Raw genomic sequence first — 12,059 nt, forward strand, 5'->3', positions numbered from 1 at the left:
CAATGGCAAATCGCTTCTGAAAAATCCTGGGAAGAAAACTGCAGAAACTTCTCCAAGACGGTCTCCGAGAATCCGATCGGATTGAACAGAAGAAAAAAGAATGATGAAGATGACTGACATGTTTACTTTTTAAATTAGGAAAAGGATGGTTTCTATAATTGCAACCCTCTCTTGGGTGCATACTTTGTTTTTAACTTGTGTTTAGCACTGATCAAGGACCAGGTTTTTAAAAAGCTGATCTTGGTGGCATTTCATCTGCATTTCCCACGCACGGGTTTTCTTTGAATCCTTCTCCACATCACCTTTGCCCTAAACCTGAGTTGACTTTTCTTCTTTCTCCTGCAGTTCCCAAGAATTGGCCCAGGAGATCAAAGCTTTCCTCAGTGGCGTCGACCCCGTTCACGGGAACAAACTCACCATCAAGGAACACGCTCGTTGTGCCCTTTTACTGCTGCGCAACTTACCTCCCGCTCGCAGTGCTGTGTTGGAGCACCTCCGGAGTGTCTTCGATGAATACGTCTGCACCTACCTGCTGGAACTGGAGGCCGGCGACGGTGGGATGGGTGGGCTCCGCTCCCAGGGTCCCAACTTGGACGACGTGGTGTCGGAGATCCAAACCGTCTTGTCGGAGTTTGTCCGCATGAATCCCAAAGCTTGGGCTGCCCTCGTTTCCTCCTGGTCGATCGACCTGATGGGGCAGCTGAGCAGCAAATACGCTGGGCGGCACGACGTACCCCACGCCAGCAGCCTCAACGAGCTGCTGCAGTTATGGATGTCCTGCAAAGCCACCCGGGTCTTGATGGAGATTTACACCCAGTGCCTGTCCTCCATGATCAATAGCTGTCCAGACGCTTGCGTCGATGCCCTCTTGGACACGTCCGTCCAGCACTCGCCTCACTTCGATTGGGTGGTGGCCCATATCGGCTCCTCCTTCCCCAACACCATCATCAACCGGGTCCTCTCCTGCGGGTTGAAGGATTTCTGCGTGCACGGGACCGCCTCGTCGGATCTCCTCCTCTTCCCCAGCTCCACGGCAGCCGATAAGCGGGTTCCCAAGATCGCCTCGGTGGTCGGCATCCTCGGCCACTTGGCCTCCCGCCACTCGGAAAGCATCAAGCAGGAGTTGCTAAGGATGTTCCACAGGAGCCTGGGGCCCACCCGGGACCAGCAGCAGAAGGCCACCGTTCCTTTCTTGCTACAGCTGGCGGTCATGTCCCCCACGTTGCTGAGTACCATCTCCGCGGAGCTGGTGGACTCCCTCAAGCCCGGTGTCCTCAACCAGCTACACCAGCACTTCGCGGCGCTGCCCCGAGAAGAGCTGGAGAACATGGTCAGCATTGTGGTGCACCTCATCTGCCAGACGTCCGGAGGAGCCTACCGTACCTTGCAGTTCCTCGTTAACACCGCCATGCCCGCTTCAGTCATCACCACCCCGGGCTTGGCGGTCCACGACAGCGTGCGGGAGGCCTGCGACCGGGTGATCCAGCTGTTGCTCCTCAACTTGCAGAAGCTGGTTTACAACCGGGGTTCGGCCAGCTTGGCGGAGGTCCCTCCTCGCGCCGTGCCGTTCTTGGACGACCTGAAGAACCACATGCAGGAGCTTTGCACGGAGACGCTGAAGCTGGAGAGGAAGAGGTTTCTCTGGCTGCACCAGCTGCTCGTCCTCCTCTCGGTCTACTCCACCCCCAGCTGCGCCAGCGAGGCCCTCTTCTACCTGCTGACCCTGGCCAAGAGCCAGGAGGAGCTCAGCCTCGCCACCCAACTCTACGCCGTCCTCAGCTCTTGCATGACCGATCTGCTGCCCGCCTTGGTGAAGAAGTCCGTGCGCCAGCTCCACGCTGGCTTTCTCTCCGAGCAGCACATGGCCCAGCTCTTCCAGAACCTGGCTTTGATCATGCAGTGGGAAGGGGAGAGCCCGGCTTCCATGGGACACCAGCTGGGACAGGCCGTCTCCTTCCACATCTACGACTTTGGGCAGCTGCTGCTGCACAGCAATCCGGAGGTGGCCCAAGCGGCCGCTCTGCTCCTGTCCGTCTGTCCCATGCCCAAGGCCATTCGGCCGGCCCATTTGCTGTTCCTCATCCGTTCATCCGTGCACCACTTCTTCTCAGTTTTGCGGGACAAGTCTCCGGCCGGGATCAGCTACGCAAGCCGGCTTCTTTGCGGGCTGAGCGGCGCATCGCCCACAGCCAGCAAGGCCATCCTGCAGTACCTGGTGGAGGGAGCCTTACACCAGGGCAACGCTGAGCTTTTCGGGGGCACAGTTGAGCCCCCCGCAGCCAGGAACGACGTCACGCTGGAGGCCACGAAGCTGTCCCTCCTGGACATCAACCGGCGTTTCATGGCAGCCGTCAACTTCTCCGGCAGCGTCTGGTCGGTGTTCCACGCGGGAGTGATCGGCAGGGGCCTGAAACCGCCGCAGGCTTCGAATCGGCAAGAACCTGAGGCGATCTCCCATAACGTCCAGATTTTTTTGGGCCTCTTGCTGAGGTGCTGCGGGGCCGGACGCTCGGGACCCGCCGAGCTGCCCCGGGGAAACGCCATCAACCCCGAAGCGGCCAAGACCGTAGCGGTGGTGTTGGTGGAGACGGTCTGCCCGGATGTGACCAACAGCGAGCTGGCTTGGCCTCCCGAGGAACACACTCGCAACACCGTGGAACGGGACATCCGGATCGGACGCTCCTTCCGCGACAACCCTCTGCTTTTCGAGCTCTTGAAGCTGGTGGCTGTCGGGAGGCCGGCCTTGTGTTACTGTTCCGTGCTGCTCCGGGGTCTGATGGCCACCCTCATGGCTCATTGGGAGGCCTCCCGGGAGAACGACACCACCAGCTCCCCCTGGCCTCTGCAGGCCTCCTGCGCGCTGGTGGCCTGCATGGGGGAAGGCCACCTCCTGCCCCCCGTCCTGAGCAACATGCACGAGATCTTCGACCAGCTGGCCCCCTTTGAGGTCCACCTGCTCCTTCTCAGCGTCTGGGACTACATGAGGGACAATAGCCCCTTGCCCCAAAAATTCAGCTTCGATGCCAGCACGGGGCTTTTCTTCCGGGATTTTTCCCGAGACACCGACGCGGGCAAATATCTCTACGTCTTACACAGCGTCGTGCATAAGAACATCGACCGGCTCGGTCTGCTTTCAGGGCGGTTCCACCCTTAAGGGGCTAGGATGCGGGTTGGAGAGGACCTTTTGGTGCTGTGGATTAGTGGGGAGGCGGGGTGGGGTATGGTGGGAAGATGGGGGGGCCTCTTTTCGTGGATTGGAATTTTTGGGGAGAAGCCCACGAGAGGCTTTGGTGCAAAGTTGCTTCGATGGAAAAGGGGAGGGGAACGGTCTTTGGGAAGGGGAGGAAGTTTTATTGTGTGTGGGGGGGTTCTTGCGTTTTAATTGGTTCAACTTGCAATTAAGGAAGGACTTGGTTGAAAATACCTGAATGGATAGAAATATTCACATTTTGTTTTCTTGTCCTTCCTCTTTCTTCTTTTCTCCTCTTCCCTTATCTTTTTTACCTCCTCCTCTTCTTCTTCTTCTTCTTCTTCTTCTTTTTCTTCTTCTTCTTCTTCTTCTTCTTCTTCTTCTTCTTCTTCTTCTTCTTCTTCTTCTTCTTCTTCTTCTTCTTCTTCCTCTTCCTTCTTCTCTTCCTCCTCCTCTGCTGCCTCTTCCTTCTCCTTCCTCTTCCTCTTCTTCTTCTCTTCTTCCTCCTCCTCCTCCTCTCCTCCCCTTCTTTCTCTTCCTCTATTCCTTTTTCTTCTTCTCCTCCTCTTGACCTTCCTTCACCGCTTCCTCTTTTTATTCCTTATCTTTTTCCTATCCTCCTTTCTTTCCTCCTCTTCTGTTCCTCTTCCACTCCTGTCCTTCCTTCCTTTCCTCTTTTTCTCCACCTCTTCGCCTTCATTCTCTTCTCTACTTTTTAATGCACACAAGAGTTTCTTTATGAACACTCGCTCCCAAAGTAATTTTTAACGAGCAGGTTCTTCGCAAGAGTTTTTATTGACAGTCAGTAAATACAGCCACATCATCATTGCTGGGTATCGAGTGACAGTTGACTCTGAGCACAGTCAATAAATAAAAGCAGGAAGCCACAGGGCTTTGCATTTCCTTCGTAATTGGAACAAGGGGAAAATATTTAAATCTTTTTTCTCTGCCAGGGTCTGGATGAAAAAAACTGAAACGAATGATTCATGGATTTGGGTGGATTTTTTAAAAAAAGGGTTAAAAAACAGAAGGAAAAGGATAAGATGTCAGTTACTCAATAGAAGTCAGAATTTTGTAGTCTTTTTTCTTCTGATTTCCCATCTTTTTTCTTATTTTTTTTAAAAAAAATACTTTTATTGTGCTGTAAAATTTTAATAAAAAAAATATATGAGCAAACCAAGCAAAAGATGGGCATTGCAAAAATCTTTTGTTTCCATGTAAGGCTCCTGGACTGCCAACCCCCCATCATCCTCAGCCAGCTGGGGATGATGGGACAGGGTGGCCCTTCCGTTCTCTCTGCCAGGTCGCTCCGAAGGCCCTCTTCTCTTCCCAAATTCCCCCCCTATTTCCTCTAGGAAACTTTTAAGGCTTGTGGACTTCAACTCCCACAGTTCCTCAGGCAGCTTTGCTGTCTGAGGAACTCTGGGAGTTGAAGTCCAGAAGTCTTAAAAGCGGCCAAGGTTGGAGACCCCTGCCCTAAAGAATGTAGTCGTCCAGCAAAACCACCAACTCCCCCCCCCCTCTCTCGACCGAACATGGGAAGCGCCGTCCTAAAGAGCGCGTGGGCGGGGCTCGCCGGGCCGTCGTCTTCTTTGAGGATTGGCGGAGCGCGAGGGCGGGCCTGGCTGAGGAGGCCAATGGGAGGTCGGCATGCGGGGAGGTGGGGCTTAGCCGCGGCTGGGGGGTGGGCGGGTTTCCGGCAGAATCCAAGATGGCGGCGGCGGCGGCGCCTAGGAGGTTAGAGCGCGGCTCGCTCGCGGTTGGGGGTTTTTGGGGGAGTGGGGGGCGACGTATTTCTGGGTGGGTGTCGCCCACCCGGCGGGTTTCCTTCCTGATTAGCCTCTGTTTCATCCCTGCTTCGTTCTATTTTGAATTTGGGGCGAGCCCCCGCCGCCCCTCCCTAATTCCCCTCCCGTGCCTCAGTTTCCCCCTTGTGTTCTGGGACCCATGTGGCTTTTCCCCCCCTTCTCAGGCGGCCCTGTCCCTCCCCTTCCTCCCTCCCCTTCCTCCCTTGCACCCCACGGCTTCCCCTTCTGCAGGGCATCAGACCGAGCTTGCCAAGCGGATGACTACACTACCCATCATCCTGAGCCGAGCGGGCCTCCCTTGGGGTGGTGGTGGGGGGGTGCCCCTTCGGGCCAAAGTGCACCCAAGTCTTCCTTCCCCTGCCTTTGAATCCACCCCAACCCTACAATCCCCAACTTGCCCGTCTGAAGGGGACGATGGGACTTGTAGTCCCAAGCCATTCTCCAGGGCTCTTCCAATGTGAGGAACGATTGATGCAATGGCCTCTGTTAGCTTAGGAGACGGTCAGAAGAGCCCTGGGGATGCTCTCCAAAATGTTCTTCACTCTGGCTCCCATCAGCCCCAGCCAGGAAAAGATGATGGGAGGTGCCTTCCCAAACATTTAGGGGTTACCAGGCTGCCTAGCGAAGCGTCCTGCTTTCCCTTGAACCCATTTGGAAGGCAGCCTCCATCCTTCCCTGCACCTGATGCAAATAGTCCTCGACTTACAACAGTTTGTTTAGTGACCGTTCGAAGTTACAACGGCGCTGAAAAATGGGACTTAGGACCATTTTCCACACTTGCGACCGTTGCAGCATCCTCATGATCACATGATTAAAATTCATTCCCTTGGCAACCGACTCATATTTATGACGGTCGTAGCGTCCCGGGGTCACGTGATCCTCTTTTGCGACCTTCTGACGTGCGAAGTCAATGGGGATGCTGGATTCCCTTCACAACTGTAGCAAGCACGGTCGTAAAATGGGGCACCAGACTCCCTTAACGAATATCTCACTTGGCCACATTCATTTTGGGCTCCGTTGTCATCAGAAGTCGAGGACTACCTGTAGACTGCCTCTTGCTGGGGAGGCTCTCCTTTGCCTCAGATGGACTTTTGTCTCAGAACTGAAGAAACTGCTTGAATGAGAAGCGAAATGTTTTCAAGGACAAGAAAGAAGAACGAAAAAACAACCCAAGAAAGTCCAGGTTGTCTTTTGGAAAAGCAACTTTTGGGAGAATATAGATGGATTTTTGTTGGAAAATCTTATATTTTGTTTTTCAAGCTTGAAGGTAGCCAAGCTTTGCTTTCTTTCTCTGTCCGCCTTTGTCTCTTAAATCTTTTAGTTGCAAAATATGTGGAGATTGGAGGTGATCTTTGCCCCGGGGAATCAATTTGCCCTTCGCTCCTTATTTTATGACGGTGGTTTTCCTCTGTTTTGGAGAAGAAGAAGATGATGGTTTGTCCATCCTAGCAACTTCAAGATACCTAAATTTCATTTCCCAGAATTCCTGCCAGGGGAATTCTGGGAGATGAAGTCCACACATCTTAAAAACTGATCAGGTTGGACAAACACTGGATTAGAAAGCTGGTTTCAATCCTTAATGTTGCTGTGAAGTTTATCTATAGGTGATCCTTGACTTGCGGCCATCCGTTTCACGACAGTTCTAAGCTGCAGCAGGGCTCAAAAAAAAAAGCGATTTACGACTTGGTCCTCGCCCTTGCAACCATTGCCTCCCTATGGTCATGGGATCAAAATTTAGGGGCGTGGCAACCAACATGCATTTTTACTACAGTTGCAGAGTTTTGGGGGGAGGTTATGCAATGGCCATATGCGGGGTTTCCCAGCCGGTTTCTGATGAGCGCTGGAGGAAGCCAGATTGGCTTAGCGACTTTGTGGGTCACTTAACGACCACAACAGAAAGGTCATAAAATTGGATTTGACTCCTTGAACATTTGCTTCACTCTGTAACAGACGTTCCAGACCCAACTGTGGTTCTAAGTTAAGGAATACTTTGTTCTGCTGACATTCCTTAACTGGCCACGTATCCAGTGAAATGGGATAACTATCCAGAAATTTCTCCTTAATTCTAATTTGCTTCTCTCCTTGGTTAGTTTCCATCCGTTGCTTCTTGTCCTGCCCTCAGGTGCTTTGGAAAATACCTTGACTCCCTCTTCTTTGGGGCAGCCCCTCAAATTCTGGAAGACTGCTATCTTGTCTCCCCTAGTCCTTTTTTTCATTAAACTAGACCTACCCAATTCCTGCAACCGTTCTTCATACTGTTGTGGTCTGCCAGCAGCCTACGGAGCTGGCAACTGAGTCGGACAGCGATGAGGCAGAGGTGAGGCCAGGGCCATCGGGAAGTGAGGTCCGGACTCCAGAGCCTCCAGAGCCTGATAGTAGTAAGGCAGAGGAACAGGAGGAGCCTGTTCCTAATGCACTCATGGGAAGAGCTGCCAGAAGGCAAGAGCAGCTCAAGCAAAGAGGACAACTCAGGAGTAAGGCCAAGAGATGATTGGCCCCTCCCATAAGGCTTAAAACAGACCAACACCGGCGTTTGGACTTTGCCGGAAAACAACGTTGATAGCTTCGTTGTCTTCTTCGTCTACATCTTGCCTTTATTTTTGTGACTTCTGAACGTTTGCCAAGAAAGGCCTTTGGCAGTTTGCCTAATTGGACCAAGGTTTTCGATAAGGAGTGAGGAATTTGTGTTGGGAGGCATTTGTTTTACTTTGAGTTGAACAAACGATGCTGGGAATGAGGTAATTCTCAGCTGTTCGAATAAAGTTTTTTTTTTTTTTAAATTTGCATTTATATCCCGCCCTTCTCCGAAGACTTGGGGCGGCTTACACTATGTTAAGCAATAGTCTTCCTCCATTTGTATATTATATACAAAGTCAACTTATTGCCCCCAACAATCTGGGTCCTCATTTTACCTACCTTATAAAGGATGGAAGGCTGAGTCAACCTTTTCATGGGCTGAGTTTCCTACTACCTACTTGGGCCTGGGTCACAACACATACGTTGTAGCCTCCGGTCCCCCGAATTGTACGTTGCTTGAAAAAACATCTTCCTGTTCCGCCTAGGATGCCCGCAGTGGTGTGGTTGATTCTTTTCCTGACCGTGGTGTCAGCGGTAGACAAAAGCAACTTCAAGACCTGTGACCAGAGTTCCTTTTGCAAGTAAGTTGTGCGAAAAGGGAAGAGATGGAGACACACACACGGGACCTTGTTTCCCAAAGGGAGGCGTGAAGGATGGCGGCATGAGAAACCCACTGCCCGGCCCTCAGCCTGCCATCTTGGGGACTGAGCGCTTGGAAGCCGAGAAATTACCCCTCTCTCAAAACTGGGAGTGAGATTACCTAGCATGGGGTGGTTTTGTCTCCAGTAACCATGGTTTCCCCCTCTGCAGGCGTCAGAGAAACGTAAAACCTGGAAGCTCCCCTTATAGGGCGCTGCTGGAATCCCTGCAGCTCAGCCAAGAATCGATGAAAGTCCAGCTTATAAATGAAGCAAGCAAGGTAAATTAAATCCCTCGGACTTCCTAGGAGGCCTGCAAGCGAATCAGACTCGTTCTCTTTCTGACCGGATGGAAGGGCTGAGGGTTAGAAAATTGAGAACGGTCCCGGGGGGGGGGGGTCTCCGAGCTTGGTGGGGTTTTGTTGCAGACGTTTCATGACCCAGCTAGGTAACATTGTCAGTGCTAGAAAGGAGGTGGATTTGTTCTCGATAACCAAATTCGAAGGAGATAATTAGAAGTAGATTTGGAATTTTAAGACTGTACCAATAGGACGGGGGGGCTCAGTGGCTAAGACGCTGAGCTTGTCAATCGAAGGTCGGCAGTTCAGCGCTTTGAAACCCTAGTGTCGTGTAACAGGATGAGCTCCCGTGACTTGTCCCAGCTTCTGCCAACCTAGCAGTTTGAAAGCAGGTAAAAAAAATGCAAGTAGAAAAAATAGGGACCATCTTTGGTGGGAAGGGAAGAGCGTTCCATGCGCCTTTGGCGTTGAGTCATGCCGGCCACATGACCGCGGAGACGTCTTCAGACAGTGCTGGCTCTTCTGCTTTGAAACGGAGATGAGCACTGCCCCCTAGAGTCGGAAACGACTAGCACGTATGGTAAAGGAACCTTTACCTTTACCAATAGAAGAAGAAAATATTTGTAGCTCAGGATTGAACAGTGGAGCTCTCTGAGCTTGGTGGCTTTCTTGCAGACGTTTCATGACCCAAATAGGGAACATTATCAGTGCTAGAAGGGAGAGAGGAAGAGGAGGAGGACTGTGCGGGTGTTTGGTACTCTCTGTACCTGGTGGTTTTCTTACAGATGTTTCATGACCGAACTAGGGTGAGGTTTGCTCTCTGTTTGTATACAGTTGTATATAAATAAACATAAATAAAATCTGGGTATGGATTGCTGGCAAGGGGCGGGTGTTTTGAGCTTTTAGTTAACCTTGTTAGCTTTTTGGCTGTCTCTTGAATGATATCCCCCCAGTGGCCGGCAAGAGAGGACTCAAGCCGTGGGGTGAGATTTACCAGTGGGGGGAAAAGCCAGTGGGAATCCGTTCTTCCCAATTGCAGGTTCCTCTCCTCCTGGAGTTTTACGGCTTGAAAGGAAACATGACCCGCCTTCGGATTAACGAATTGACGCCCCTCAAACCCCGCTATGAGGTACACGACGTCTTAATCCAGGACCCTCCCACCTCCAGGTACGGCAGATGGGCTGCTGCGTTGGCCAGTGGTCTTTGGGTGGGATTCTATGGGAGGTGATGGAGCGACGGACGTTAGGGGAGGGTTCAGCAATCGATGGCTAAAAGAGCCGGTGCCATGTCACTCTGTGAGGTTGGCTTCTGGGTTTCATAGGGAGACAGTTTTGTCTAGTGGTTAAGGCACCAAGCTAAAAAAGTGGGAGATGGTGAGAAGGAAGGTGCTGTTGTGGTCCGCCGGCGGCCTGCGGAGCTGGCAGCAGAGTCGGACAGTGAGGAGGTTGGAGAGGAACACGGGCCAGTCCTGGAGTCTGGGGAAGGCTCAGATGAGGGCTCTGCGTCGGAGGCAGAGAGGGGGCCAGGGCCATCTGGGAGTTATGTGCTGACTCCGGAGCCTCCAGAGTCGGACATCAGAGAGGCAGAGGAACAGGGGGAGCCTGTTCTCAGTGCACACATGCGCAGAGCTGCCAGAAGGCAAGAACAGTTAAGACAAAAGGGGGCGACTCGGGAGTAAGGCTTGGAGATGATTGGCCCCTGCCCTAAGTCTTAAAAGAGGAGCAAAGACACGTGAGCCTTTGCAGGAAGCAACCTTTATTCATTCGCTTCAACTGAAAGCCTAAAGCTCTATTTGATTCTGGATTCCGTGTGGCTTTGCCAATGATGTCTTTGGCAGCATGTATTTTCACAGCCTCGAGTTATTTGTGAAAAGAAATAAAGGAGGGATCCCAAAAATGCAAAATTAAAAAAAAAACCACAAAACTATTCTGGGAGTTGAAGTCCATCCTTCCTAAAGTTCCCAACTTTGAAAAAAACCCCAAACAGGTGAGGTTATCGGGGGATAAACGTCTGTCGCCTCTTCTCATTTGTCCTCATCCCGCCCTTGTGTGTGTGTGTGTGCGTTCCCCCCCCCCAAGCTTGTCTGTCACAGGCCGCGACGAGAACAGCGTGGAACTCTCGCTGGAAGACGGGATCCACAAGGTGATTTTGACGGCAAAGCCCTTCCGCATGGATTTGCTGGCCGGGCGGGAGCTGGTGTTGAGTGTCAATTCCCGAGGCCTGCTGGTGTTCGAGCACCTGCAACAGAGAAAGGACTCGTGAGTACCTGGGGTCTCCACATTAGGAGTTGGAGAAGGGGTTTTTTGGTTCCTTGGGAAGCGGGTCATTTCCCTTCAAATCGGAGATGGTTTATTTAGGGTTTAACTAGCATTCCTGGGTTCAGTCCAAGAACTGGAGACGGAAGCATAATGGTGCTCAGCTACCCATCATTGGTGGGGTGTTTTCTGAGCTCGGTTATATTTCCTTGCAGACGTTTCACGACCCAGTTAGGTAATGTCATCAAGTGCGAGAAGGGAGTGAGGCTTCCTCTCTTATTTATGTACAAGTATAGCTTGCTCAGGGGCTAAGACGCTGAGCTTGTCGAGCGAAAGGTCGGCAGTTCAGCGGTTCGAATCCCTAGCGCTGCGTAACGGGATGAGCTCCCGTTACTTGTTCCAGCTTCTGCCAACCTAGCAGTTCGAAAGCAGGTAAAAAAAAAATGCAAGTAGAAAAATAGGGACCACCTTTAGTGGGAAGGGAACAGCGTTCCGTGCACCTTTGCCATTGAGTCATGCCGGCCACATGACCACGGAGACGTCTTCGGACAGTGCTGGCTCTTTGGCTTTGAAACGGAGATGAGCAGCACCCCCTAGAGTCGGGAACGACTAGCACGTATGTGTGAGGGGGGGAACCTTTACCTTTAGCTTGCCCTACAAGTCAGTAAACCACTACCTAATCCAGGAACCACCAGGAACACCAACGCCCGCAGGGCAAACCACCGTATATAATTAAATTAAGGAGATAATCACACATAATCCACACTCCTAATTTTCCCAAATAATGACAACCCTGTGAGGTTGATTGGGTTGAGAGAGAGGGAATGGTCCTAAATCACCCAGCTGGCTTTCATGCCTAAGGTGAGACGAACTCACCGTCTCCTGATGATTGGCCTAAGTGACGCAGCTAGCTTTCTTGCCTAAGATGGGACTAGAACTCACCATCTCCTGGTAAATGGACCCAAGTGACGCAGCTAGCTTTCTTGCCTAAGATGGGACTAGAACTCACCATCTCCTGGTAAATGGACCCAAGTGACGCAGCTAGCTTTCTTGCCTAAGATGGGACTAGAACTCACCATCTCCTGGTGAGACTGTCTCCAAGTGACGCAGGTAGCTTTCATGCCTAAAGTGAGACTAGATCTCACCACCTCCTAGTGATTGGCTCAAATATATTCAGCTGGCTTTCATGCCTAAGGAGAGACTAGAATTCCCTGTCTCCTGGTAACTGGCCCCATGTGACGCAGCTAGCTTTCATGCCTAAGGCAGTACTAGAACTCACCACCGCCTTGTGA

General features: G+C 51.9%; 1 protein-coding gene across 4 annotated transcripts in view; it reads left to right on the top strand.

The window, feature by feature from the left end:
* LOC131186483 (neutral alpha-glucosidase AB-like) overlaps positions 1-12,059 on the top strand; it is a 41,285-nt gene that overhangs the window by 2,389 nt on the left and 26,837 nt on the right. For 2 of the 4 annotated variants that reach the window (XM_058160107.1, XM_058160109.1), the window contains exons 2-5: positions 8,061-8,156; positions 8,386-8,494; positions 9,552-9,679; positions 10,591-10,770. In XM_058160107.1, the coding sequence (XP_058016090.1) occupies positions 8,061-8,156; positions 8,386-8,494; positions 9,552-9,679; positions 10,591-10,770 (513 nt within the window). Of the gene's footprint in view, positions 1-345; positions 3,198-4,883; positions 4,928-8,060; positions 8,157-8,385; positions 8,495-9,551; positions 9,680-10,590; positions 10,771-12,059 lie in introns of those variants that run through there. The other 2 variants (XM_058160108.1, XM_058160111.1) reach the window with 2 other exon arrangements.

The sequence above is a fragment of the Ahaetulla prasina genome, chromosome 17, assembly GCF_028640845.1.
Source record: "Ahaetulla prasina isolate Xishuangbanna chromosome 17, ASM2864084v1, whole genome shotgun sequence".
Taxonomy (NCBI): Eukaryota; Metazoa; Chordata; class Lepidosauria; order Squamata; family Colubridae; genus Ahaetulla; species Ahaetulla prasina.